This window comes from Lacerta agilis, chromosome 16 (assembly GCF_009819535.1).
Source record: "Lacerta agilis isolate rLacAgi1 chromosome 16, rLacAgi1.pri, whole genome shotgun sequence".
Taxonomy (NCBI): domain Eukaryota; kingdom Metazoa; phylum Chordata; class Lepidosauria; order Squamata; family Lacertidae; genus Lacerta; species Lacerta agilis.
Genome location: NC_046327.1, coordinates 30,417,802 through 30,441,233, shown reverse-complemented (window position 1 = coordinate 30,441,233; position 23,432 = coordinate 30,417,802). Strand labels below are relative to the sequence as shown.

General features: G+C 49.2%; 1 protein-coding gene across 5 annotated transcripts in view; it reads left to right on the top strand.

Moving 5' to 3' along the window:
* PNPLA6 (patatin like phospholipase domain containing 6) overlaps positions 1–23,432 on the top strand; it is a 77,969-nt gene that overhangs the window by 52,976 nt on the left and 1,561 nt on the right. For 2 of the 5 annotated variants that reach the window (XM_033172760.1, XM_033172762.1), the window contains exons 26-36: positions 1,629–1,747; positions 3,424–3,580; positions 5,215–5,331; positions 8,271–8,340; positions 12,670–12,786; positions 13,257–13,373; positions 16,258–16,406; positions 18,671–18,823; positions 19,975–20,091; positions 22,541–22,637; positions 23,044–23,159. In XM_033172760.1, the coding sequence (XP_033028651.1) occupies positions 1,629–1,747; positions 3,424–3,580; positions 5,215–5,331; positions 8,271–8,340; positions 12,670–12,786; positions 13,257–13,373; positions 16,258–16,406; positions 18,671–18,823; positions 19,975–20,091; positions 22,541–22,637; positions 23,044–23,159 (1,329 nt within the window). The remainder of the gene's footprint in view (positions 1–1,628; positions 1,748–3,423; positions 3,581–5,214; positions 5,332–8,270; positions 8,341–12,669; positions 12,787–13,256; positions 13,374–16,257; positions 16,407–18,670; positions 18,824–19,974; positions 20,092–22,540; positions 22,638–23,043; positions 23,160–23,432) is intronic. The other 3 variants (XM_033172763.1, XM_033172764.1, XM_033172765.1) reach the window with 3 other exon arrangements.

Below are 23,432 nucleotides of genomic sequence, written 5' to 3'. Positions count from 1 at the left end.
ATGGAAGGGGTGCTTCACCTCCAGCCTCTGCTTGGTGCGAGGGCTCTCTTCCCCTGTCAGAGCCCTGACTCCTATTTCCTGCTCCCATCTCCCCCTCCCCACTAGAGGATTCACTGCTTCCCCCACTGGAGGAAGATGAATTGCTCAGCATCTGGGACGGGGGGCTCGCGATACCGATAAAGCCCTGGCAACTCCTTGCCTTCCGGCGAGGGCAGTCCTCTGACACCGTCCCAGGCCGCCCAGTAACGACATAGGATTTAGGATGCTGTGGGCAGTTCCACTGCACCGGGCGCCAAGCTAAAGGGGCATATAAACTGAGAGCAGCCATAATTGAGATTTTTGTTGTTGCTGTTGTTGTTGAATTTATATACTGCCCTATACCTGGAGGTCTCAGGGCGGTTCACAAAAAGAGCACACTATATAAAATAAAAACAATAACCCAATAACACCCCCCAGAAAAGAGCTGCATTTTAAAAGAGCATAGGATGTCGATCAGGTCAACCAAAGGCCAGGTTAAAAAGGAACGTTTTTGCCTGGCATCTAAAGATGAATAATGAAGGAGCCAGGCAAACTTCCCTGGGGAGAGCATTCCACAGACGGGGAGCCACTGCAGAGAAGGCCCTGTTCTTGTGTTGCCACCCTCTGGACCTCTCGAGGAGGAGGCACAGGAAGGAGGGCCTCAGAAGATGATATCAGGGTCTGGGTAGGTTCCTATGGAAAGAGGCAGTCCTTGAGATATTGCGGTCCTGAGCCATTTAAGGCTTTATGGTTCAAAACCAGCACTTAGAGCCAGTGTGGTATAGTGGTTAAGAGCGGTTGACTCGTAATCTGGGGAACCAGGTTCGTGTCTCCGCTCCTCCACATGCAGCTGCTGGGTGACTTTGGGCTAGTCACACTTCTTTGAAGTCTCTCAGCCCCGCTCACCTCACAGAGTGTTTGTTGTGGGGGAGGAAGGGAAAGGAGAATGTTAGCCGCTTTGAGACTCCCTCGGGTAGTGAAAAGCCGGATATCAAATCCAAACTCTTCTACTCTTCTTCTTCGTCTTTGAATTCGGCCTGGAAACTAATTGGTAGCCATTGCAGTCGGACCAGGATCAGCGTAAGATGCTGAAACCGTCTTGCTCTGGGGAGCAACTTGGTCCAGGGCAGGATTGGTGTAATATGCTCAATCCGATCCGGTGAGCAACCTGGCCGCTGAATTCTGCACTAGCTGAAGTTTCCGAACCGTCTTCAGAGGCAGCCCTACGTATAACGCATTGGGGGGGGGGCGTGCCAAATTTTGGGCTTGCTCAAAGATTACCAAAGTCCACCCCTGCCATCGAGCTTCATGGCCAAGTCCGGATTCGAACCCTAGTCTCCTAGGCTGACGCTCTATCCATTGCACTACACTGCCTCTCAGCTCCTTAAATGGGAAAGTGTGCTTTGTTGTTTGGGCTCTACTGATAGGTGAGTGGACCTCCCTCCCCACCTATATATAGGGTGCCTGTTTTGAGTGCCCTTCTCTGGATGGGAAATGTTGATGCCTTGAAGCAGGCAAACTCTCAAGGACTGCCCTTCACGTTCTCCTGCTTCGTTGGAGGCTGGTGGAAGTAGCCCCCTTCCCCTCTTTTTCTGCTTCCCCCACTGCAGAGAGAGATGTATGAGAAGGTCTTTGAGAAGAACGCCGATCGCCACAGCGACTTCTCCCGCCTGGCGCGAGTCCTTACGGGCAACACCATCGCTTTAGTGCTGGGGGGCGGCGGAGCCAGGTAATTTGCCCTCAAGCACTCGGGGAAGGTCCAGAGGTAAAAGGCGAAAGATTTATACAATTTGAGGAGTAGCGAGGGTGTTTTGGGAAATGATGAGATTATTATTTTTAATTGTTTAAAATGAGTATATATTAAAAAAAAGCCTGAAGCGTTTCTGTTACGTATTATAGAGGCAGAAATCCCTTCGAAAATGTTAAAGGTGTTTATGTATGTAACAGCAGCAGCTAGGATTCTTTATGCACAGAAAAGGAAGGAAGGAAGGAAGGAAGGAAGGAAGGAAGGAAGGAAGGAAGGGGTTCCTTTGTACAATCTTTTTTATTCGGTTTTACACTAAACATTTACATTCAAACATTAGACACCATCATCAGCATTTAGGATTCCCTGAGTCCTTTGACTCCCCTCCACCCTTCCATGGTTTCCATTTTCAATCTTTTTCAACTGCCTCAAGTATTTTCTCTATTTTTCTTAAATAATCCATTTTTACCTTAGTTTTTAGTACATTACAAGCGTTACTCACACCCTGCCAAAGTTTTTAGTTGTTTACAGTGTTCTCTTAAGTACATTGTAATTTTCCCCCATTCTTTATTAAAGTTCCTCTCTTCCTGGTTTCTGATTTTCACGGTCATTTTCGCCATTTCGGCATAGTCCATCACCTTCATCCGCCATTCGTCTCTGGTCAGGAGAAGAAGTTCCCACCAAAGAAGAATGGATAAGTAAGATAGTGGGCTGTGCAGAACTGGCAAAATTAACAGCAAAATTAAGAGAACCTAATGATGAATGTTTTATGGAAGAATGGATACCTCTTTTTGGAGCACAGTGGACACTTGGGTTGTGAACGTGATCCGTGCGGGAGGTGCATTCGTAACCCGCAGCATCTGTAACCCGCAGCGCCGCATCTGCGCACGCGCGGGTTACGATTCAGTGTTTCTGTGCATGCGTGAAGCACCGAACCCGGAAGTAACCCGTTCCGGTATTTCCGGGTTCGGCGGGGTGCGCAACCCGAAAACGCGCAACCTGAAGCGGCTGTAACCCGAGGTATGACTGTACTTGAAGAAATATTATCACATGATGAACTTGCAATCAGGATTTAACCTATGAGCAACTGAAGCAATTAGATTATATTTTTATGGTTATGATTTAATAGCAGATAGGGCGCTGCAGAAGGGGAGAAACAACAAATCCATGGGTTGGGAAGTAGACAAAAATAAGAGAAAATGGGAAATTGTGTTTTGATTGTAGAAGTTTAAAATATTAAAACTTAATAAAATATAATTGGGGCGGGGCGAAAGGGGAAGGTCCGGAGGGTGCTCGAATGCAGCTTGCCTGGGTCCTGGGAAGGAGAGCACCCACGCTGGGCAGCTATTCACCCAGCACCCCTGCCCTGAAGAGGAGCCTAGCTCTTTCCCCACAAAGCCTCTGGAGCCCACCCTTCTTCTACTCATGAAATGGGAGGTGGGATGCCTTTGAGCAGCATGGCGGACCTTCCTTTGGCCATTCCCTGCCTCTGGAAGAAGAGGAGAGCTGTCCCGGTTCCCTTGGCCTAGGGAGGAGCGAAGGAGGGGCCCAGACACTCTTGGAGCAGCCCAGGGTGGTAGGCCTGGGACATCGCGGCTGTCCTCGGTCTTTGTGCTCTGGAGGCAGGCCTGCTTCAGGTTTGGCACTTCGCTTCACTGCAGGGGCTGTTCTCACATCGGTGTGATCAAGGCTATGGAGGAAGCCGGTCTCCCGATCGACCTGATTGGCGGCACCTCGATCGGCTCCTTCATCGGCGCCTTGTATGCGGAGGAGAGGAGCGCTGTGCGCACGAAGCAGCGAGCCAGGGAGTGGGCCAAAGTGAGCAAGTATTGGAAGCCTCAGGGTTTGGAATGGGAGGGGAAACCCCAGCTGATTTGAGCCTGCCAAATTTCGGGAAACATAAGCACCTAGGAGACTGCCCCGACCAGTATTGCCTACACTGCCTGGCCGTGGCTCGCCAAGGTTTCAGACAGGTGGCATTCCCAGTCCGAGCCAAAGATCCCAGAGATTGGACCTGGTGCCTTCTGCATGCAAGTAGATGCCCTTCCGCAGAGCTACGGCACTCCCCCAAGCTGAGAGAGGCGTTCCAATGTGCCTTGCGGGAGTTTCCACTTGGGAGTCCTGCACACCGGGTACATCGGTTTCTCTCTTGCATCCCTGGTTCTTGACTGAGGGCTCCTAGGTGGAGTTGGGACAGAGCAACAGGAGCTCACCCCATCGCAGGGATTCGAACAGCCGACCTTCTGATCAGCAAGCCCAAGAGGCTCAGTGGTTTAGGCCACAGCGCCACTGGCATCTCCCAGTTCGAAAGCACACCAGTGCAAGTAGATAAATAGGTACCACTGCGGCGGGAAGGTAAATGGTGTTTCTGTGCATGCCGGCACTCATCAGAGTGTCCCGTTGCACCAGAAGCTGTTTAGTCATGCTGGCCACATGACCTGGAAAGCTGCCTGTGGATAAACGCCGGCTCCTTCAGCCTGAAAGCGAGATGAGCGTCACAACTCCATAGTCGCCTTTGACTGGACTTAACCATCCAGGGATCCTTTACCTTTTCTGGCCCTAGGTGGGTAGAAGGCAGTAGAGCCGGGCAATATTGCAATGCATCGTCTGATACAGATTCGAAGTTCAGATCGCAATGCCTGCTTCACACTTTTTGAGCTGGCAATAGATACATTGCGGCTCCCCGGCACAGGCAGGCAGGAGTGAAAGGCACTGTGCTGGTGGCGACCGGGGAGCTGCAATGTATTGGCAGCTTAAATTGCCTGATTGCACATCTGCCTGCGCATTAGATTCTCCCAAGCAAGTGGGCTACGTCTTTTCTCCCGGTTGTTCAATCCTCCTGCGACTCCCTGCTTGCTTTGGCAAAGGCAAACCAACAGACCAGCAGGCAGCAGCAAGGCCAGGACTGAGCTGCAGAGTGGGGGGGGGGGGAGGAAGTGGGCAGGACCTCCTTCACCCAACCAAGCAGGCAATCTCCTTCCCTTCCTCCTGGTTGTTCCCTCACTCCCCAGCCCAGCCCCCTTTTCAGCGTTATTTCAGACATTGTGATCTGTCGCTACATCACAACGGTTAGCTGGGAAAACCTCACGATGTTGAAAACCAGGTATCGCCCAGCCTTAAAAGGTAGTAAATAAAGGGGAGGAGGGCCAACTGCATTCTTGAATGTTTACTGGAAGGATAGATTCAGAGTTTTAGACGAGGTGAATTCTCTCTCCCTCATGCTTTTTAATACTGTGTACGCAACAACACTTTGTTTCCGAAACGTTAGCGTGAATGCAGAAGATGAAATAAGTTGAGAAATGGGAACAGATAAATGAAATTTGATAAAGCTACAAGAGGCAGTATGAGTGAGGAAGGAAACATGTTGTTGCAGATTCTGTGAGGCCGAATCCTTTTTAAATTTGTCACCCATTTCTGTCTAATATCAAGACACTTTTCTGTCCCTTCTACAGAACATGAATTCGGTGTTTGCCACAGTGCTGGACCTCACCTATCCCATAACTTCCATGTTCTCGGGCTCCGCCTTCAACACCAGCATTCACAAGGTGTTCCAGGACAAGCAGATTGAGGTATGCCCCCATGGCCACTGTGAGGGGTGTGTGTGCATGTCTCTTTCCTCTCACTGCCGTCGCAATCTGTATCGTGGCAGCTTTGTGTCTGGCAAAGGGCCTGTGTGCCTGCATCAGGGCCGGCTTGTGCGTGAGGCCAGGTGAGGCGGCTGCCTCGGGCGGCAGCATCTACAAAAGCAGCAGATCTGGCCTCCAGGGAACAAAATGCCCGCTGGAGTCTCATCCCACCCTTTCCTGATGGCGAGGTTCTGCAAGCGCTTTCCCCCCTGCATCCCAAGGCAACAGCGGCAGGGGCCGGATCTGCGGTGTGGGGTGGTTGGCCCCTGGCACCGAAACATCCTCCGCTGACCCTGTCCTGGGTTCTACTGCCAAAGTGCAGGACGTTGAGATCTGGGAATTGCACAATCCATAATTTGGCGGTGCCTGCTTTGTGGCTCGTTCTCTTAATTGCCACAGGTGGAAGCTGCCGTGTTAAATGTCTGGGGCCACGTGCGGTAGAGATTCTCTTAAGATTTAGTGTCAGGAAATAACGTAGTCCTGGACACAGCAGAGTTAACCGCAGGTTTTTTGGAAACTTCTGGCTGTAGAGCATTAACTGGACAGCACAACGCAGGAACTCAGCAACTCACTTGGATAACTATATACAGTATTTATTGAAGCAACTAGTATCCATAAGTTACTATGTACAGACTTTACAAATAAAAGAAACAAAACATAAAACCTCTCCTCTCTGTCTCTCTCTCTCAACCTTCAGTACAGTACACCACTAACAACCACCACCACCACACAAGCTCTCACACAGAGCTCATTCTTTAGGAACTCATTGACCAATCACAGGTCGTTGCTAAGGGTCTGGAGAGAGAGCAGATCTTGGCTTTCTGCCAACTGGTAATTGCTACAGAGGTGATAAGCTGACTTTCCGCACGTAGGCACTTTAAAATCTCTAACAGATTCATTGGTTTACATCAGTGAGGATAAACCTGTGGGCCAGATGTGGTCTGCCAGACCACAGGAAGCTCGCCAACCCCGGCAGCTATCTAAACCCAAACCCAACCCACCCCCCGGCCGATCTGAACAGCAGATAAAGCTTTTCTGTTCTTTAAAGAGCAACTTCTAAAAGGCAATCAGCCCGCTTTATCGGGAATTTAAAAATCCCTCCGGCTGCCCTTTTCGAGAGAATCTATAAATAGCAGTCAGAAGGATCTGTTATCCCTGGTTTTAGCACTAAGCACCGCAATACTCTGTCTGGAGATTAACCTCAAAGAGCAGGCAGGAGACTTTAAGGTAGCATTTCCTTCCACCCAGAATGGACTTGAGCATGTGTGGAAATGCTGGTATTTGCTTTTCACAAATCCTTCTATGCAATGTAAAAGGCGAGGTTTTCCTACAATTGCGCTCCAGTCCTGGAGTGAGGAGCGCTGGGAATGCTCAGTACGTGGTTTGTGTGTCTGTGAAAATGTATGTATGTATGTATGAGTGTGTCTTCTTCTTTGGCGATCACTGGTAGCCGAGTAAGATTGTCTTCCATGAACACGGTTTTAACAGTGAGTCCGTAAGTGACTGTGGAGGTCAATTCTGGATCCACACGTCCTTCCACAGTGGGGACATAGGTTTCCAGGCAGGAGTTGATCACAGTGAGGGTTTGCCAAACATGCCCTCCTCTTACCATGTTCCGTCCTGAGTTTGAGTGTCTTCAAAGCCCATGACACCTTTGGTAAAGGCTGTTCTCCGGTTGGAACGCTCACAGGCCGGTGTTTCCCAGTTGTCGTTGTTTATACTACAATTTTTTAGATTTGCCTCGAGAGAGTCTTTAAGCCTCTTTTGTTGACCACCAGCATTACAGTTTCCATTTTTAAGTTCGGAAATAGAGTAGTTGCTTTGGAAGACGATAATCAGGCATCCGCAAAACATGACCAGTCCAACGAAGTTGATGTTGAAGAATCATTGCTTTGACACTGGTGATCTTTGCTTCTTCCAGTACACTGGCATTAGTTCGCCTGTCTTCCCAAGTGAGCGTGAGTATGAGTGTGTACGCATATGTGTGTGGGTAAAATAGCAAGATATTCTATGTCTGGCGGGTGTGCACTGCAAGTGAGTGTGTGTAAAGATACCCAGTGCATGTGTGGCATGTGAGTGTATTAGTATATTGACCACATTCCTTGCTGCACCCCTCGGAGGGCTGGCTGACCACCAAAGCAGCTGTCTGGCTGAAGAAAGGTTAGCTATCCCTTCTCTGCAAAGCTCTGCATGTTGCCCTTAAAGCTAGCAAGAACAGAGCAAATCAAATAGAGACAGCAAATATGCCTAAATTTTACCTGCTGCAGAATTTGACTGGTATAGAACTCGGGCAACGGCGAGTGAGTTCACATGTGCAGGTCAGATGCGTCCTCTGTTGGAGATTCATTCCCCGTGTCAACAGTCATGGGATTGTTACCTTATCACATGACGGTGTGTGTTTTCATTCCACAAAGTGGGAAGTGATGGAGGCAGGATGTTTGTGTTACTGTGTTCTGTGAAGTGGGACTATTGTCCTTTGTTCTTTCTCTTTGCTGTCTGATGCTAGAGAGAGAGAGGGAGCCATGTTGCAGTGCTCCGTGTGTGTTTATATGTAAATAAAGTAGATTAGCCAAAACGCTGAGTTGCTGAGGTCTGTTACGCATGCTCCGAAGACGCTGCAGATCCCTAAGTGTGCTGATGCTTCTTGGTATCAGTCGCTGTGATGTTCTGGCGGAAGAAAGCTTTTGAAGCTCCCGAACGATCGACCAGGAGGGAGAGAACATGCCAGTCGGGCATGTGTCTCTGCCAGGGTCCTACAAGAGAGTAGGACGCTCCTGCTAACATCCTCTTGGCGGCTTTCCTCACCACCCCCTCCCTACAGCCCTTGAAGACGGGATTCCTGTGTGTGTGATCTCTGTCCCACTCTGCTGTGTCCAATGCAGGATCTGTGGCTCCCGTATTTTAACGTGACGACAGACATCACAGCTTCCGCCATGCGAGTCCACAAAGATGGTAAGTGTGCATTTCCTCTTCTGGTACAGGGGCTTGGGTTCAAAACACACGTGCACGGACCCCAGGCCCCTGGAGTTCAGTGGTGGCCCATGGTGTCCAAACACTTCTGGCCTTGAACCCCCCAATTGGAAGGAAATGTGGTTTAGGGAATGCCCTAGAGAGAGGCCCCTGGGGTGTTGGAGATAATGAGGCTGAAAGGGAAACAGGTGTCTCCAGAGAACCTTGGTTTCCTGCTGAAAATAGGTCTGTTTCACTGTTGTTGTTCCAGCTCTCAGTTTTAGTAGTTGCCCGCATCCCCATTTGAGGACCGTAACACTCAATTCCTGTTCCAGGAAGAGGTGTGGTGGTCCTACAGATGTGCCCTTAGAGTCTCCTGCAAAATTCCAGGCCCCTCAGGTTGGGGGGGGGTACAGATGTGAGGGCCCAAGCGAGAGCAGGCTGCGTCACCCTGCCCCTGAAATACGCACAATTTTCTGTGGCAGATGCTTCCCTTCAGTTCTCAGCTCCACTCAACGCTCCTTTCGCAGCCAAGACAAGGCTTACTACAGAGCAAAGCCTCATTTAATGGACAACATTTTGGGGAGGAGGGAGACCTTGAGAAGCCACAATAAAACATATTGACATCGTGACACCACAGCAGGAAGGACAGCAGGGGCTGATTGAGATAGAGAGAGAAATAGATCTATAAAAGAATGATAATTTGGGGGAGGGTCCTTGAGAGGGCCGCACAAAAAATTGGGGGAGGCAGATGTGGCCCACAGGCTGCCCGTTAACTATCTTGCTTTAGAGAGAAGTTTCTTCTTTCCAAAGATCCTGGCCAGGCCTTTATGGCCTCATCCTTGCCTCTGGTGAAAGAGCCCCCACATTAGAGCAAAGCCAGAGTTTCTTTCTCTGCTACCAGCACAATCTGGTGAAGTTAGGTCTTCAGCTTGCTGAAAGGCAGACCAGGAGAAGCTGAGAAGATCTAGGTGGCCACCCAAATCTGGGTTGGCCCCTCAAGATGGCTAGCCTTTCCTTAATGTAGAAGACTTGGCTGGAGATGAGTCCTTCACATCCTGCCTTTCTCCAGAGGCAACTAGAGAAGGTCAGAAAGAACTAAGGTTGCACCTACTTCCCTTGGATTGCAAAAAGGGTCGGTTTTGGGGGCGGGGAGACAGGGGGGTTGTTGAGTCCTGGCATTCATTGGGTCCCATTCCTCCAGCTCCAATGGCAATGCTGGCAGAGTGAAGAAAGCACTTCATGATCTGCTTCACCGCAGCCTCCTCGCTCTCCAGCCCAACCTTGGGGCCTGCCTTTCCTTGTAACCCTTCTGCTCTGCACTAAACTCACTAACTGTGCTGCATTTGCGCTGGATTCCCATGTCCTGGGGGAGCCAGGCGGCAAGAGGGCGCTAGAGCCCTCCCCTCCCTGCCTTCCCAAGGGGGAAGAGGCAGTGGGTGCTTGCCAGCTCCGTCCTGCCGGCGCAGAAAAGGGTGGGCAAGTGGTCTTAACGCAGTGGACTGCAATGAATGAATGAGCTTTGTAACCTGCTTCAGAAGGGGGATGGATCGTGTCTGGGGCAGAGAAGGGAGGCAGTGGGGTATGCCGTGTCCACTCCGGGCCCCACTGTTGCAAGCATCAGATCTCACCTGGGACATTGTCACAGCAGCCGTGCCCGTCTGCAGGGCAGGGGTACCCGGAGGCTATAACTGCTTGGCTTTCTTCATTCTCTGCCCACTTTTCTGTCCTTCCTAACACAGCTAACACCTTCTTCCCCATCCCCAGGTAGTCAGGCTGTGTGTGTGTGTGTGTGTGTGTGCACGTTTGTGTGTGTGTGTATATAACTTTTCATACCTAGGGAGTCTTCAAACTAAGGTGTGGGGGGGGGCTTCATTGCAGATCCTACCATCTGCAAGAGATTGGCTGTAGAGCGGTGTTTCCCAAACCTGGGTCTCCAGCTGTTTTTAGACCACAACTCCCATCATCCCTAGCTAGCAGGGTCAGTGGTCAGGGATGATGGGAATTGTAGTAAAAAAAAAACAGCTGGAGAGGAGACCCAAGTTTGGGAAACGCTGCAGAGTAAAGCTCGAGTGTGCTATGTTCTTTTCTTTGGGGGGGCTGAAAATTCCAGTGTTTCCTATGAAGTGCTGCTCCTGGTCTTTTTCCAGGGCAGTGGTAGCATCCTGCTCTCTCTTTTTCTAGTCTGGGAGTGGGGAGCCAACCAAGGAAGGGAAGGTTATCTGCTGCTACCTTAGACTAGCCAGCAACGGTGGTGGCAGTCTGTCTGCATCATGTCGGCTGCCAAACGCTCCATCACTCCCCTTTGCAAAGTCCCCTGGGAGAGCCTCCTACTGACACACACACACACACACCCCACTGAAGGGGATGTCCCACCTCTCTCTGGTTGTTGGTTTAGTGGCCTTGTGTTTTCTTGGAACTGTTTAGATGGTTCGTAACCCAGAGAACCCCTGGTTAGGGGTGACTGTTAATTTCAAGAAAGAAATCAATCTCATTGCAACCCCCATTCCATGCAACATAAGTTCCTCGTCATTTTTTGCCCAAATCCCACTTATTATGACCCAGGTAACTATGGTTGCTGCCCCATAGGCAGGGGCTCTCTGGTTTCCCAGTGATTTGGGATCCATAACCAGCCTCCCTGTTTTGGAACTCTGCCATCTCTCGCCCATGATGGCTGCCCTGAAGACTCTGCCATATCCTTTACTCCGGCGATGGAGAGCTTCTGGCCCTCGGGCCTAATTTGGCCTGCTGTACCGTAGAGGTTGGTGACTCGCACCCACTTTTACTGCACCTGAGGTGATATATGTCATATAGGGTCAGGGCTGGATTAAGCTCCTAAGAGGCCCTAAGCACTTAAAATATATTGATACCCCAAAATCTAATTCAAAATATAACCAATAACAAACCGTACAATGAAGCAAAACCTACTGCAAGAAGGAAATGGATGTTTATTTTTGGTATACTTCCACTCGATTTTCTTTTCTCCTACTTTTTCTAATTGTAAAGTCATTGATCAGATCCTCAAAACTAATCTCACATAACGCATCTGCTTGGCAGAGATAATAAGGCATCCAGCCTGCCTTGTAGCCTAGTTGTTCTGTTGGGATTGTTAATACACTTCAACTGAGAAAACGAACACTCAGCTGAGCAATTTGTGACCATTGATGTTAAAAATCCAGAACAGAGAAGTTTCTGGGGTTCCCCTCTTCCCTAGATGCCCGAAGCATGTGCTTATTTTGCTTAACGGTTAACCCAGCCCTGTGTGTGATGTGAGATGCAGGACAGTTCAAGCCAGGACTTCTGCAGAGGAGGAATGGGGAACATCTCCTTCGCAGGCAAAATGTGGTGCTTCTTGAATTTGAAGCCTTGGGCAACAATAAAAAAGGCATCAAATTCGAAAAAGCACCCTATCTTGCCTGCAAAGGAAGGATTAGGAGTGCAATCTAAGGCAGTGTTTTTCAACCACTGTTCCGCGGCACACTAGTGTGCCGCGAGATGTTGCCTGGTGTGCCGTGGGAAAAATTGAAAAATTACTTTATATATAGTCAATATAGGCACAGAGTTAAATTTTTTAACATTTTTTAACATTTTCTAATGGTGGTGTGCCTCGTGATTTTTTTCATGAAACAAGTGTGCCTTTGCCCACAAAAGGTTGAAAAACACTGCTCTAAGGTGTGCTTCCAGTTTTTGCACCTGCAGATTGAAGCTAGTTCCCTGACATAGTTCCTCCTGCCTGCTGTCCTTCTGGTAGAGAAGTCCAGGGCCTGTCGGTGCCTCAGAGACCAGGCTTGCTCATGGCAAGAGGAATGCATTGCTGAGAGAGGCTCTGGCTGTGCAGGCCACTAGCCTGTGGCGTGGAGAGGAGAGAAAGCGCATAGCCCGGCTGCGAATGTGGAGGTGCCCTCATTGGAGCCCAGCCCACCGTTTGTAAATGGCCGGGCTCCAGCGATGCCAGTTGGAGCTTAAACAGGAGGAGAGGCCGGGAAACAAATTCAGTGACACGGCACGGCAGTGGGTAGGTGGCAGGGTTGTGCGAGGGATAGGAAGCACAGCCGCATTTCCAGAGGGCAGGATTTCATCAAGAAGCCTGTTCTGTTTCGTGGCCTCTCACATCGAATGGATTGATGGATGCTCACCCTGGTCCTCCTCCAGTGAAGAAAGCCTTCCCAGAATCCTTTTCTCCACCCTCACTCCCCCCACCACGTGCACGTTGTATTTCTGAAGCTTCTGTCATGATGTCATTTCCTGTCCTGTGCTCCTTCCCCTCTCCCTTCCCCTCCCCTCCCCTCCCCTCTCTCCCTTTGATTGAATCTCCCGTCTTCCATCCGGCAGGGAGCGTGTGGCGCTACGTCCGAGCCAGTGCATCTTACACCCCTTATTTGCCTCCTCTCTGCGACCCCAAGGACAGTCACTTGCTTGTGGATGGCTGCTATGTTAACAATGTCCCAGGTCAGCATCGCGTTCGCCTCGCTACCTTGGCTGCCGGGCGCAGTGGGGATGGAGACAGTCAGTTGACTTGGGACACGCTTTTATTCCCTTCTGAACCTCTGCCGCCGCCCTTCGTCTGCTACGACAAGCCTGTCTCCTGCCCACGGGCACCCTTTCCCCAGGCTGGTGGTTCTGCATGGCAAGGGAAGCTGGCTCACCATGGAGGACCGTTCCTAATATGGGAAGACAGGCTGAGATGGAAAGGGAGCAGTTCCTCCCTGCTGCTGCTGGGCTTAGAAGGAGAGGAAAATTGGTAGGTTTGGGGCCGGAAGAGTTTGCCCTAAGAGGGCCATGCAGAATTCTCCCGCCAGTGGAAAGGTGGCCTTGGGAGCTGTGCTGTGGCCTCTTTCTCCATCCCTCTCCTGAAGGGCTCGTTGCTGCTCTGGGTTTCTCTCTGTTCTACTGATTGCATTTGTTCCCACATTGGTTAGGCTCGCTGTGGCGGTACGTGCGAGCTAGCATGACCCTTTCCGGGTACCTACCGCCACTCTGCGACCCCAAGGATGGCAATTTGCTGATGGACGGCGGCTACATCAACAACCTCCCAGGCAAGTATTGGTCGGTCATGGAGGAAAAGGAGCAGGGTTGCGGAAACCACGCCTTGCCTCCCGACCCCCTGAAACGTCTCATTTTCAGCAGCAGGCACCCACCTTTAGCAGCCCGCGCGTGGACACGGGCTGGGATTGGGGAACCGATTAAAGCCCCGCCTTGCCCAAAGTTACGGAAGTGAACAAACAGTAATGGCCTTGGAACTCTGTGTGCGCTTTACGGTGGCTGCTGCTCACACAAAGGGATTCACCCTAATAAACTAACGTCTGCTGTTGGGAAGAGCACGCAGAAAATGTCAGCGCTGAATTCCACATCCCCTGAGCTGAGGGAGGGCAGGATAGGGCTGTCCAGGACCGCTAGCCATTATTTATTTACTTATTGAAATTATATACCGCCCTATAATTGCCAGAAGCGGCTTAGTCATGCTGGCCACATGACCCGGAAGCTGTACGCCTGCTCCCTCGGCCAATAAAGCAAGATGAGCGCCGCAACCCCAGAGTCGTCCACGACTGGACCTAACGGTCAGGGGTCCTGTTACCTTTATACCCCGGGGGACGCGGGTGGTGCTGTGGTCTAAACCACAGAGCCTAGAGCTTGCCGATCAGAAGGTCGGCGGTTCAAATCCCCGCAATGGGGTGAGCTCCCGTTGCTCGGTCCCTGCTCCTGCCAACCTAGCAGTTCAAAACACGTCAAAGTGCAAGTAGATAAGTAGGTACTGCTCGGGTGGGAAGGTAAATGGAGTTTCTGTGTGCTGCTCTGGTTCGCCAGCAGCGGCTTTGTCATGCTGGCCACATGACCCGGAAGCTGTACGCCGGCTCCCTCGGGCAAATAAAGCAAGATGAGTGCCACAACCCCAGAGTCGTCTGCGACTGGATGGACCTAACGGTCAGGGGTCCCTTTATCTTTATACCCCGGGGGGGGGGGGAGTCTCAGGGTGGTTCACAGAATAACGGTTATGCTGTGCCTCTGCGGCCGGAGGCAGCCGTGCTTCTGAATTCCAGTTGCGTCAAATTCTATATTTTAACTGGAAAAGTTGGGGGTCGTCTTATAAGCCCAGTCGTCTTATACACCAGAAAATACAGTACACACACACACACACACACACACACACACACACACACACACCTCTGTATGTTTTCCCCTCTGTCACTGATCGAAGCCCAGGTGGGCAGGGTTTTCAGTTGGGAAAGGGTTACATGAATCTTTCTGCCTCAGTCCCAGTTCATATCCGCCCCGTCCCAAAGCGTGACTACTTTTAGCAAAAGGAAGACGACGCTAGAAGATCGGATGGTGACTCTTCCACACTGCATTTAGTTTGGCTCTGAGTATTCACCAAACTATAATTCCCAGGTTTCCTCCCAAGCTGGTTCAAGTTTGCACTGCAGATGGACTTATGATGGGTTACTTCCTATTTTGCCCAATGCCTGCACTGCAGGTGGCAGGTATGTAACACGGCAGAAGGAAAATGTGTTCTCAAGATCTTGTGCAGAAATGCCCACTCGGGAGCGATGGCTGGGCCGCAAGGCAGCCCTTTCAAAAGTCATTTCACGTAGGCTACTGCATGTTGCTGGACATCTGTGTTTCTGCTTTTGGTCTATTGCTGAATTCTCTCTTAACACTGATCCTTACCCTGCCTTTGTAAAATTCAGACTCGTTTTTTTACGTCCTATGTTCGGTGGAGCTGATTCCCACTTGTTTTAATTTTCTTCCTTTCGTATCTCAGGAAAGGCTGTTGATGTGTTCCGGGTCTTCTTTTATCTGTGTAGTCTTTGTCTGATCTTCCCCCTGCCCTGTTTCCCCCATTCTCAGCTCCCCTCCAGATTTGTGATAACGAAATTGCAACCTCCCGGATGAGGTCATCTCAGTGCAGATGTTTCCCCCAAGCTGCCATGGTTTTGTCTGGTGCTTCTGTCCCTGCACCCAATTAGCCTAATTGACTGGTGCTCAACTGCAACCAGAGCTCTAAAAAGCCATGTTCTGATACCAGAACAGATTATGTATTATTTCAATATATTCTGCTTCTGATGATTACACAGGAGTCGGAAAGAATCTCCCTCTCCTTAGCCACTCAGCACCTTCAGAGATGTCACCATTCACTGCCCATGTGGTGGTTTTTCTAAATCTATTCAACACCGTAAGGGCTAGAAACTTTTTTTTAAAGAAAGTTCAGAATGCTGAATCCAGTTCTATACTAGACATTAAACGCAGTGGGTGCCAGTTTAGGCTTCTCTTCAAACCGCACATGAGCAAGATGTTGAATCCGAATCGGGACTTGTTAAAAGAAATGGTTGAAAACCATTTTGCGAACCTGATTAACTAACGATTTAGCATCCCTGGATGTTAAATTTCAGGTTCTTTCATTTGCTAGAGCTTTATAGGAAGGGAGTCTGGATGAGGGGCTTGTCTCGGCTACCTTAACTGCCCCTCTGCATGCTATGCTGCCATTCCTCCAATTCAGACAGGCCGGTAAGCTCAAGCTACCTTGCTGAGCGAAGCCGAGGGAGAAGTTGGCCTGGTCTTTTGGCTCGCTTTTCCCTTCTCCAAAAACCAATAAAGAAAAGAGATGGTGCTGTCTTGTGAGGCTGCTTAGCTACTGGCCCAAAGTTTCGGCATCTTTAATAGCTGTGCGGCAAAAAAGAGATTTGGCAGGTGACTCCAGCGACTCCTCCATCCACTCTCAAACCCTAGAGAGGTTTGAGATGAGAGGGTTTCCCCTTCTGCAACTCGGGGTACCAGCAACGCTCTGCCCTCTCCCACCGCAGCTCTCTGATATTGTTGTGATGCTCTTAGGCATCTTCTGTGGCCCATCCCTTCGGAATTCCAGGTTGCTTCCATCTCCCTGAGGCATCTCTCTCTCTCTCTCTCTTTCCCTTCTCGATGCAGCTGACATTGCCCGCAACATGGGCGCCAAGACGGTGATTGCCATCGATGTGGGTAGTCAGGATGAAACAGACCTGTGCAACTATGGAGACTGCCTGTCGGGTTGGTGGCTGCTTTGGAAGCGCCTCAACCCCTGGGCTGAAAAGGTCAAGGTAAGGCCACCCCACAACTTCCTGGTGAAGATTCCTGTCTGGGTGGGGGTCATTAGCTACCAATCTGCCACATCCTCCTTCTTTCTAGGCTTTCAAAAATTGTTGAATCTCTTGTTCGTTGTCTAGAAAGCACGAATCGGGGAGGAGTCCTCCACCTTAGCAACACTTCCAAGATAATAACTCTGATAATTTTAGGGCCTTTTCAAATATTGTTGGAGGGGTGGTCCTCTAAATGCGTGGATCATTTCCTTGTGAGGGATCCAATGACCTTTCTGCCCAGGAATGTCAATGTAAATAGCTAAACATTAATTACTCATATTATTGCTTTTATATGTTGTAATATAGAACTAGATGATTAGGGACGCAGGTGGTGTTGTGGTCTAAACCACTGAGCCTCTTGGGCTTGTGGGTCAGAAGGTCAGCAGTTCGAATCCCTGCGACGGGGTGAGCTCCCGTTGCTCTATCCCAGCTTCTGCTAACCCGGCAGTTCGAAAGCACACCAGTGCAAGTAGATAAATAGGTACCGCTGTGGCGGGAAAGTAAACAGTGTTTCCATGCCCTCTGGTTTCCGTCACGGTGTCCCGTTGCACCAGAAGCGGTTTAGTCCTGCGGGCCACATGGCCCGGAAAGCTGTCTGTGGACAAACACCGGCTCCCTCGGCCTGAAAGCAAGATGAGCGCTGCAACCCCATAGCGATCTCTGACTGGACTTAACCATCCAGGGGTCCTTCACCTTTACCTTTTTAGATGATACAGAACTAGAGACAGGGAAGGTTGCTCCCAGCTCCTGTTACATATTTGGAAGTCTGGATTGCTTAGTGTGATTGAAAAAGTCAGAGGTTTATAACAGAATAAATACTTTGATGGGATGCAAGTTTTTGTAAACCGCTTTGAGGTTTCATTACAATTAAGCGGTATATAAATGTGAAATCAAACACCCCATTTCCCCTGCATTTGAACTGCAGTGCCGCAACCTACTTGGAAGCCTTTAAACGAGGGCTTTAGATGCAGTCACGGAGGGTGAGGCTAGGAATTGTTTTAGGTTCTCCATCCACTACCTCTTGGTACCAGTTTCTAGGAGTCACAAGTGGGGAGTGTGCTGGTTTTGGTCATGTCCTGCTTGTGAGAGTTCCCATTGGCATCTGGTTGGTCTCTCTGAGAACAGGACTCTGGACTAGATGAGCCTTAGGCCTGATCCAAGGGGACCGCTGTTGTGTTCTTACACCATTGGGAAGAATGTGGTCCTCCTGAGCATGTCTTATTTTTCAATTTTTGCATCCACCATCATATGTGCGCATGATGTTATTGGGGCATGATATTATATGTGACTGGAGTTTCGATACCACTGCAGAAGTTTTGGGATGGCCACATTCTTCATTTGTGAGAGGAGTGTGTCCCTTGCTGAAATCCTACAACTTTTTACACCGCAGGTATTCCGCCGATGTGTTTCTTGTCCCACTTTCATTGCACTACAGACTGTACAGAACTGGCTTCCTTCCACTTCCCCTCTCCAAGCTGGTCATTTACATGCCCAGTGCTTGTTTTTGCCTTCCTCATATGCTGGTGCTCTTGGGGTCAGGTTGGCTTTTGATGTACCTTTGGGGCTACCTTTGAAGGTGACCCAGAAACTACAATTAATGCAGAATGTGGCAGCTAGACTGGGAGTGGCCGAGACCACATAACACCAGTCCTAAAAACACCAGTACGTTTCCGAGCACAATTCAAAGTGTTGGTGCCGACCTTTAAAGCCCTAAACGGCCTCGGCCCAGTATACCTGAAGGATATCGCCATCATTCAGCCCAGACACTAAGGCCCAGCGCCGATGGCCTTCTGGCGGTTCCCTCACTGCGAGAAGTGAGGTTACAGGGAACCAGGCAGAGGGCCTTCTCGGTGGTGGTGCCCACCCTGTGGAACACCTTCCCATCAGATGTCAAAGAAATAAACAACTACCTGACTTTTGGGAAACCTCTGAAGGCAGCCCTGTTTAGGGAAGTTTTTAATGTTTGGTGTTTTATTGTGTTTTTAATATTCTGTGCCCAGAGTGGCTGGGGAAACCCAGCCAGATGGGTGGAGTATAAATATATTATTATTATTATTATTATTATTATTATTATTATTATTATTAATTCCTTGCACTACACAAGGTTTGGGGGGAAACTGGGAATTGGGGAAATGACCAGAGGGAAACACACACACACAGGGGCACCTTGTCTCTTTGTGGCCACAGAGTGCCTTTGCCCTTTTTTGCCCTTGCTTTCCTTCCAGGTGCCCGACATGGCCGAAATCCAGTCTCGCCTGGCCTATGTCTCTTGCGTGCGGCAGCTGGAGGTGGTGAAGAGCAGTTCGTACTGTGAGTACATCCGCCCTCCCATCGATCGCTTCAAAACCATGGACTTCGGCAAGTTTGACGAAATCTACGTGAGTCCTGGGGACCCCAGCTGGGCCTGTTCACATCCTCAGATATCAGGAGGGTTGTTCAATCATAATGGCTGCCAAGGGCAGAAGGACAGCCTCGTCCTGCTGACCCAAAGAGGTGGAAGGGGCCAACTCTCTGATCAGGAGAGAGGGATAGATACAGTGTTCCTGGCGAGAAATCTGTTATTCCTTTTCGGAAGGCTAAACCTCTCCAGACCACGCATACCTCCTTAAGAGAGCAGTTGAGCTTCCCGACATTGGGAAGGGATTCCCAATGTTCAATCTAAACCTGGTGCTTGTAGCTCTCAAGGTCAGGCCCAGGGTAGTCTAAGCTGAGTTTTCACAGTGCTCAAATTCTTGAAAGAAAGAGATGTCAGGCCTCCTGGCCGCCGACAAAAGATTGGCAGCATCTCCAGTTGCCGGGTGGGGTGCAAATTATCGCCAGCCCCGGAAATTGTGCTCATCTTCTTGAAACTCTTTTGGAGTCCTTTCATTTATTTATTTGGTTTTTCAAATTACAATCACATATCCAACATACAACAAACAAGATTCCTAGGAATCTCCTGGACTTCCCTCCTCCCCTTTGTGGGTCCTATTGCTAGTCATTTCTTCCTGCATCTTTTATAATACTCCAAATCTTTTACATCTCCATTATATCCAAAATTCACCATTAAACTACAAGTGTTATTCCAATCCTACTAACAAATCTAACTGTTTACATTGGTTTTTAAGATAAATTTTAATTTTCCCCCATTCTTTATTTAAAAACGTAAGGTAAGTTATGAATTTTCCCCATTCTTTATTAAAAATTTGGTCTTCCTGGTTTCTGATTCAGTCATTTTAGCCATTTCGGCATAATCCTTCAACTTCATCTGCCATTCTTCTCTGGTCGGGACTTCATCTTCTTTCCATCTCTGGGCCAATAACATCCGAGTCCGTGGATGTTCTCTAAAGTTTCTTCACTGTTTTGTATGACAAGGGACCCCCACCCCCACGTTTGCTACAAATTCTGTGTGATATGTCATTTCAATGGCAACTGTAGTCTCCAGTCAAAAGGTCTTGGCGTCTGCTGCAAAACCCCCAGAAGAACCCTCTTGAAACTTCCCTATAAACCCAGGAAACTGAATTTACTTTCCTCTGCTCTTCTCCCATAGGACGTAGGGTACCAGCATGGGAAGGTGGTGTTTGATGGTTGGTGCCGTGGCGACATCATCGAAAAAATGGTCAGGGATCGGCATTCGGCAGACTTCTATGAGAGTAAACGCATGGATGTAAGTGTGGGGATGGGAGACTGGGAAGGAGCCAAAACAGCCTTCACTGGGGCCCTTTCTGCTGGGCCCAGTACTGGTTAAAGGTAAAGGGACCCCTGACCATTAGGTCCAGTTGCGGACGACTCTGGGGTTGCGGCACTCATCTTGCTTTATTGGCCGAGGGAGCCGGCATACAGCTTTCGGGTCATGTGGCCGACAGGATTAAGCCGCTTCTGGTGAACCAGAGCAGCGCACAAAAATGCCATTTACCTTCCCACCGGAGAGGTACCTATTTATCTACTTGCACTTTAACGTGCTTTCAAACTGCTAGGATGGCAGGAGCAGGGACCGAGCAACGGGAGCTCACCCCGTCATGGGGATTCGAACCGCCTACCTTCTGATCAGCAAACCCTAGGCTCTGTGGTTTAATCCACAGCACCACCCGCATCCCAGTTCTGGTTGCCTCGACTCAAAAAGGGTACGGAAGAGCTGGAAAATTGAAGAAAGGGCAGCCAAGGCATTTTTAATGTTTGATGTTTTATCGTGTTTTTAATATTCTGGTGGGAGCTGCCCAGAACGGCTGGAACAAAACCCCCGTGAAGGAAGGTTGCAGCATTTGGGACTTCTCAGTTTAGAGAAAAAGTTGAGTCAGCTATTGTACAATAGAAGCTTGTAAAATGATACACGGTACGGAGAAGGATAGAGAAAAGTTTCTCTCATAACGCTAGAACTTGTGGACGTCAAACAAAGCCGAATGTTGGAAGATCCAGGATGGATAAAAGAAAGGACTGAGAGCCAGTGTGGTGTAGTGGTTAAGAGTGGTAGACTCGTAATCTGGGGAACCGGGTTCGTGTCTCCGCTCCTCCACATGCAGCTGCTGAGTGACCTTGGAGTAGTCACACTTCTCTGAAGTCTCTCAACCCCACTCACCTCACAGAGTGTTTGTTGTGGGGGAGGAAGGGGAAGGAGAATGTTAGCCGCTTTGAGACTCCTTCGGGTAGTGATAAAACGGGGTATCAAATCCAAACTCCTCCTCCTCCTCTTCTTCTTTTCTTCTTCTTCTTTGTCTTCTTCTTCTTCTTCTTCTTCTTTGTCTTCTTCTCTTCTTTGTCTTCTTCTTCTCTTCTTCTTCTTTTCTTCTTCTTCTTCTTTGTCTTCTTCTACTACTACTACTTCTTCTTCTTTGTCTTCTTTGTCTTCTTCTTCTCTTCTTCTTTGTCTTCTTCTCTTCTTTGTCTTCTTCTTCTCTTCTTCTTTGTCTTCTTCTTCTTTTCTTCTTCTTCTTCTTTGTCTTCTTCTTCTTTGTCTTCTTTGTCTTCTTCTTCTCTTCTTCTTTGTCTTCTTCTTCTTTGTCTTCTTCTCTTCTTTGTCTTCTTCTCTTCTTCTTTGTCTTCTTCTTCTTTTCTTCTTCTTCTTCTTTGTCTTCTTCTACTACTACTTCTTCTTCTTCTTCTTTGTCTTCTTCTTCTTTGTCTTCTTTGTCTTCTTCTTCTCTTCTTCTTTGTCTTCTTCTTCTTCTTTGTCTTCTTCTTCGTCGTCGTCTTCTTCTTCTTTGTCTTCTTCTTCTTCTTCTTCTTCTCTTCTTCATGCTGCACTTAGTTAAATTATGGAAATCATCCCCCCAGGAGTCACTAATGGCCCCCAACGTAGATGGCTTGAAAAGAGGATTAGGCCGATTCGTGGAGGAGAGGGCTGTCAGTGGCTGCTTGCCAGGGTGGCTATGCTCTGCTCTCCACAGTTGGAGCCAATAAATGCTTCTGAATACCAGTGTATTCAGGCCCTGCTTGTGGTTTTCCCACAACCCACTCTGAGTATAGGATGCTGGACTCAATATGCTGTCGGCCTGATCCAGCAGGCTCTTCCTATATACTTTAGTTCTTAACCCATCTTCAGAGTGTCTACACAACAGAAATTTACAAGTGAAGCTCCAGGTTCCACTTTATGCAAAATAAGAAAGTGTTGCTCAAAGTATTGGATGTACCGAGGACAGATAGCCTGACCTTTCGTGACAGGGCAGAAAATAAATCCAAATGTGTAAATAAACAAATCTTTCCTACTGGAATGATTTGCTTCAAAACTAGGGAATGTTTTGCAGGCAGAACACCAACCCCCCCTGATTTTGCATCTCCTAATTACAGTTGTACCTTGGAAGTCAAACAGCTTAGTTCTCGAACGCTTCGGCTCCCGAACGACGCAACCCCAGAAGTGACTGTTGCATTTTGCGAACTATTTTTGGAAGCCGAACGTCTGACGGGGCTTCCGTGGCTTCCGATTGGCCGCAGGAGCTTCCTGCAGTCAATCGGAAGCCGCGCTTTGGTTTCTGAATGTTTTGGAAGTCGAACGGATTTCTGGAACGGATTCCGTTCCGCTTCCAAGGTACAGCTGTGCTGGCATGCACAACTTCTCCTCCACCTCTGTGTTGTGCGAAGACGGTCTCAGCTGCTCTGGCAACTTCCTTTCCTTCCCTCAGGTTCTGATGTGCCCCAGCGCAGGATTCACAGACCTGGCTGAGATTGTGTCCCGCATCGAGCCAGCCAAGAGCTATCTGTCAGACAGCTATGCCGACGGTGAGTAGTTATCACTTAGTAGCTTCAACTTAGTTCAGGTCCCGCTTTTAGTAATGGACTCAGGATGCTTCCAGCTGGAGGTATTTGTGAGCAGAATGTGGCATGCCTGACACCACAGTTCCCATGTATATCCAAGTTAGCAAGTATATCTCTTTGTACATCAAGTAACCAGTGGCAAGACCTTAGCAAGGTGTTTGTTTTATCTCGCTCTTTTGTGCATGCAAGCACACACACACGCACACAAATAGGATGTGAGAGCACACCTGGAAATTTACAAAAATCCCACACCAGGGGATTAGGAGTGGCGGCGGCAGCGGTGGGTGGTTGGGCTGGGGGAAGGGTACTGCTTTTTGTACAGCACCCAAAACCACAGCAATGAAGCTTCTTCTGTGTGCCTGCAAACCAGGGGAAGAGTCAGACTACTTGACTGAGTACGAGGACGAAGGAATGGACACCGTGCGAGAGGAAGAAGGGCAGGAGCTGCTCTTTGCCCCAGCAGAGCCAAATGCTGTCTTTGAAACAGTAAGTCGCCAAAGCACTTTGATTATAGGGCAGCCTGTGAAAACGTTCATCTGTAGCTATATATAAACAAAATAGGTTTCCTCTGACTGTAAGGGCCAGCCTGTGCAAGGGAGCCAAAGTCTAGCCTTGAACACTAGAGGGGGACATTGCCTCCCTTTATCTGGGTCAGGGGCATCCAAGGCTGTCCAACAGCTCATCCCTTGCTTGGGGCATCTTCACCAGCAAAACTGTCCCACTGGTGCAGAGCATCTTTCAGGGACTGGACGGAGGAGG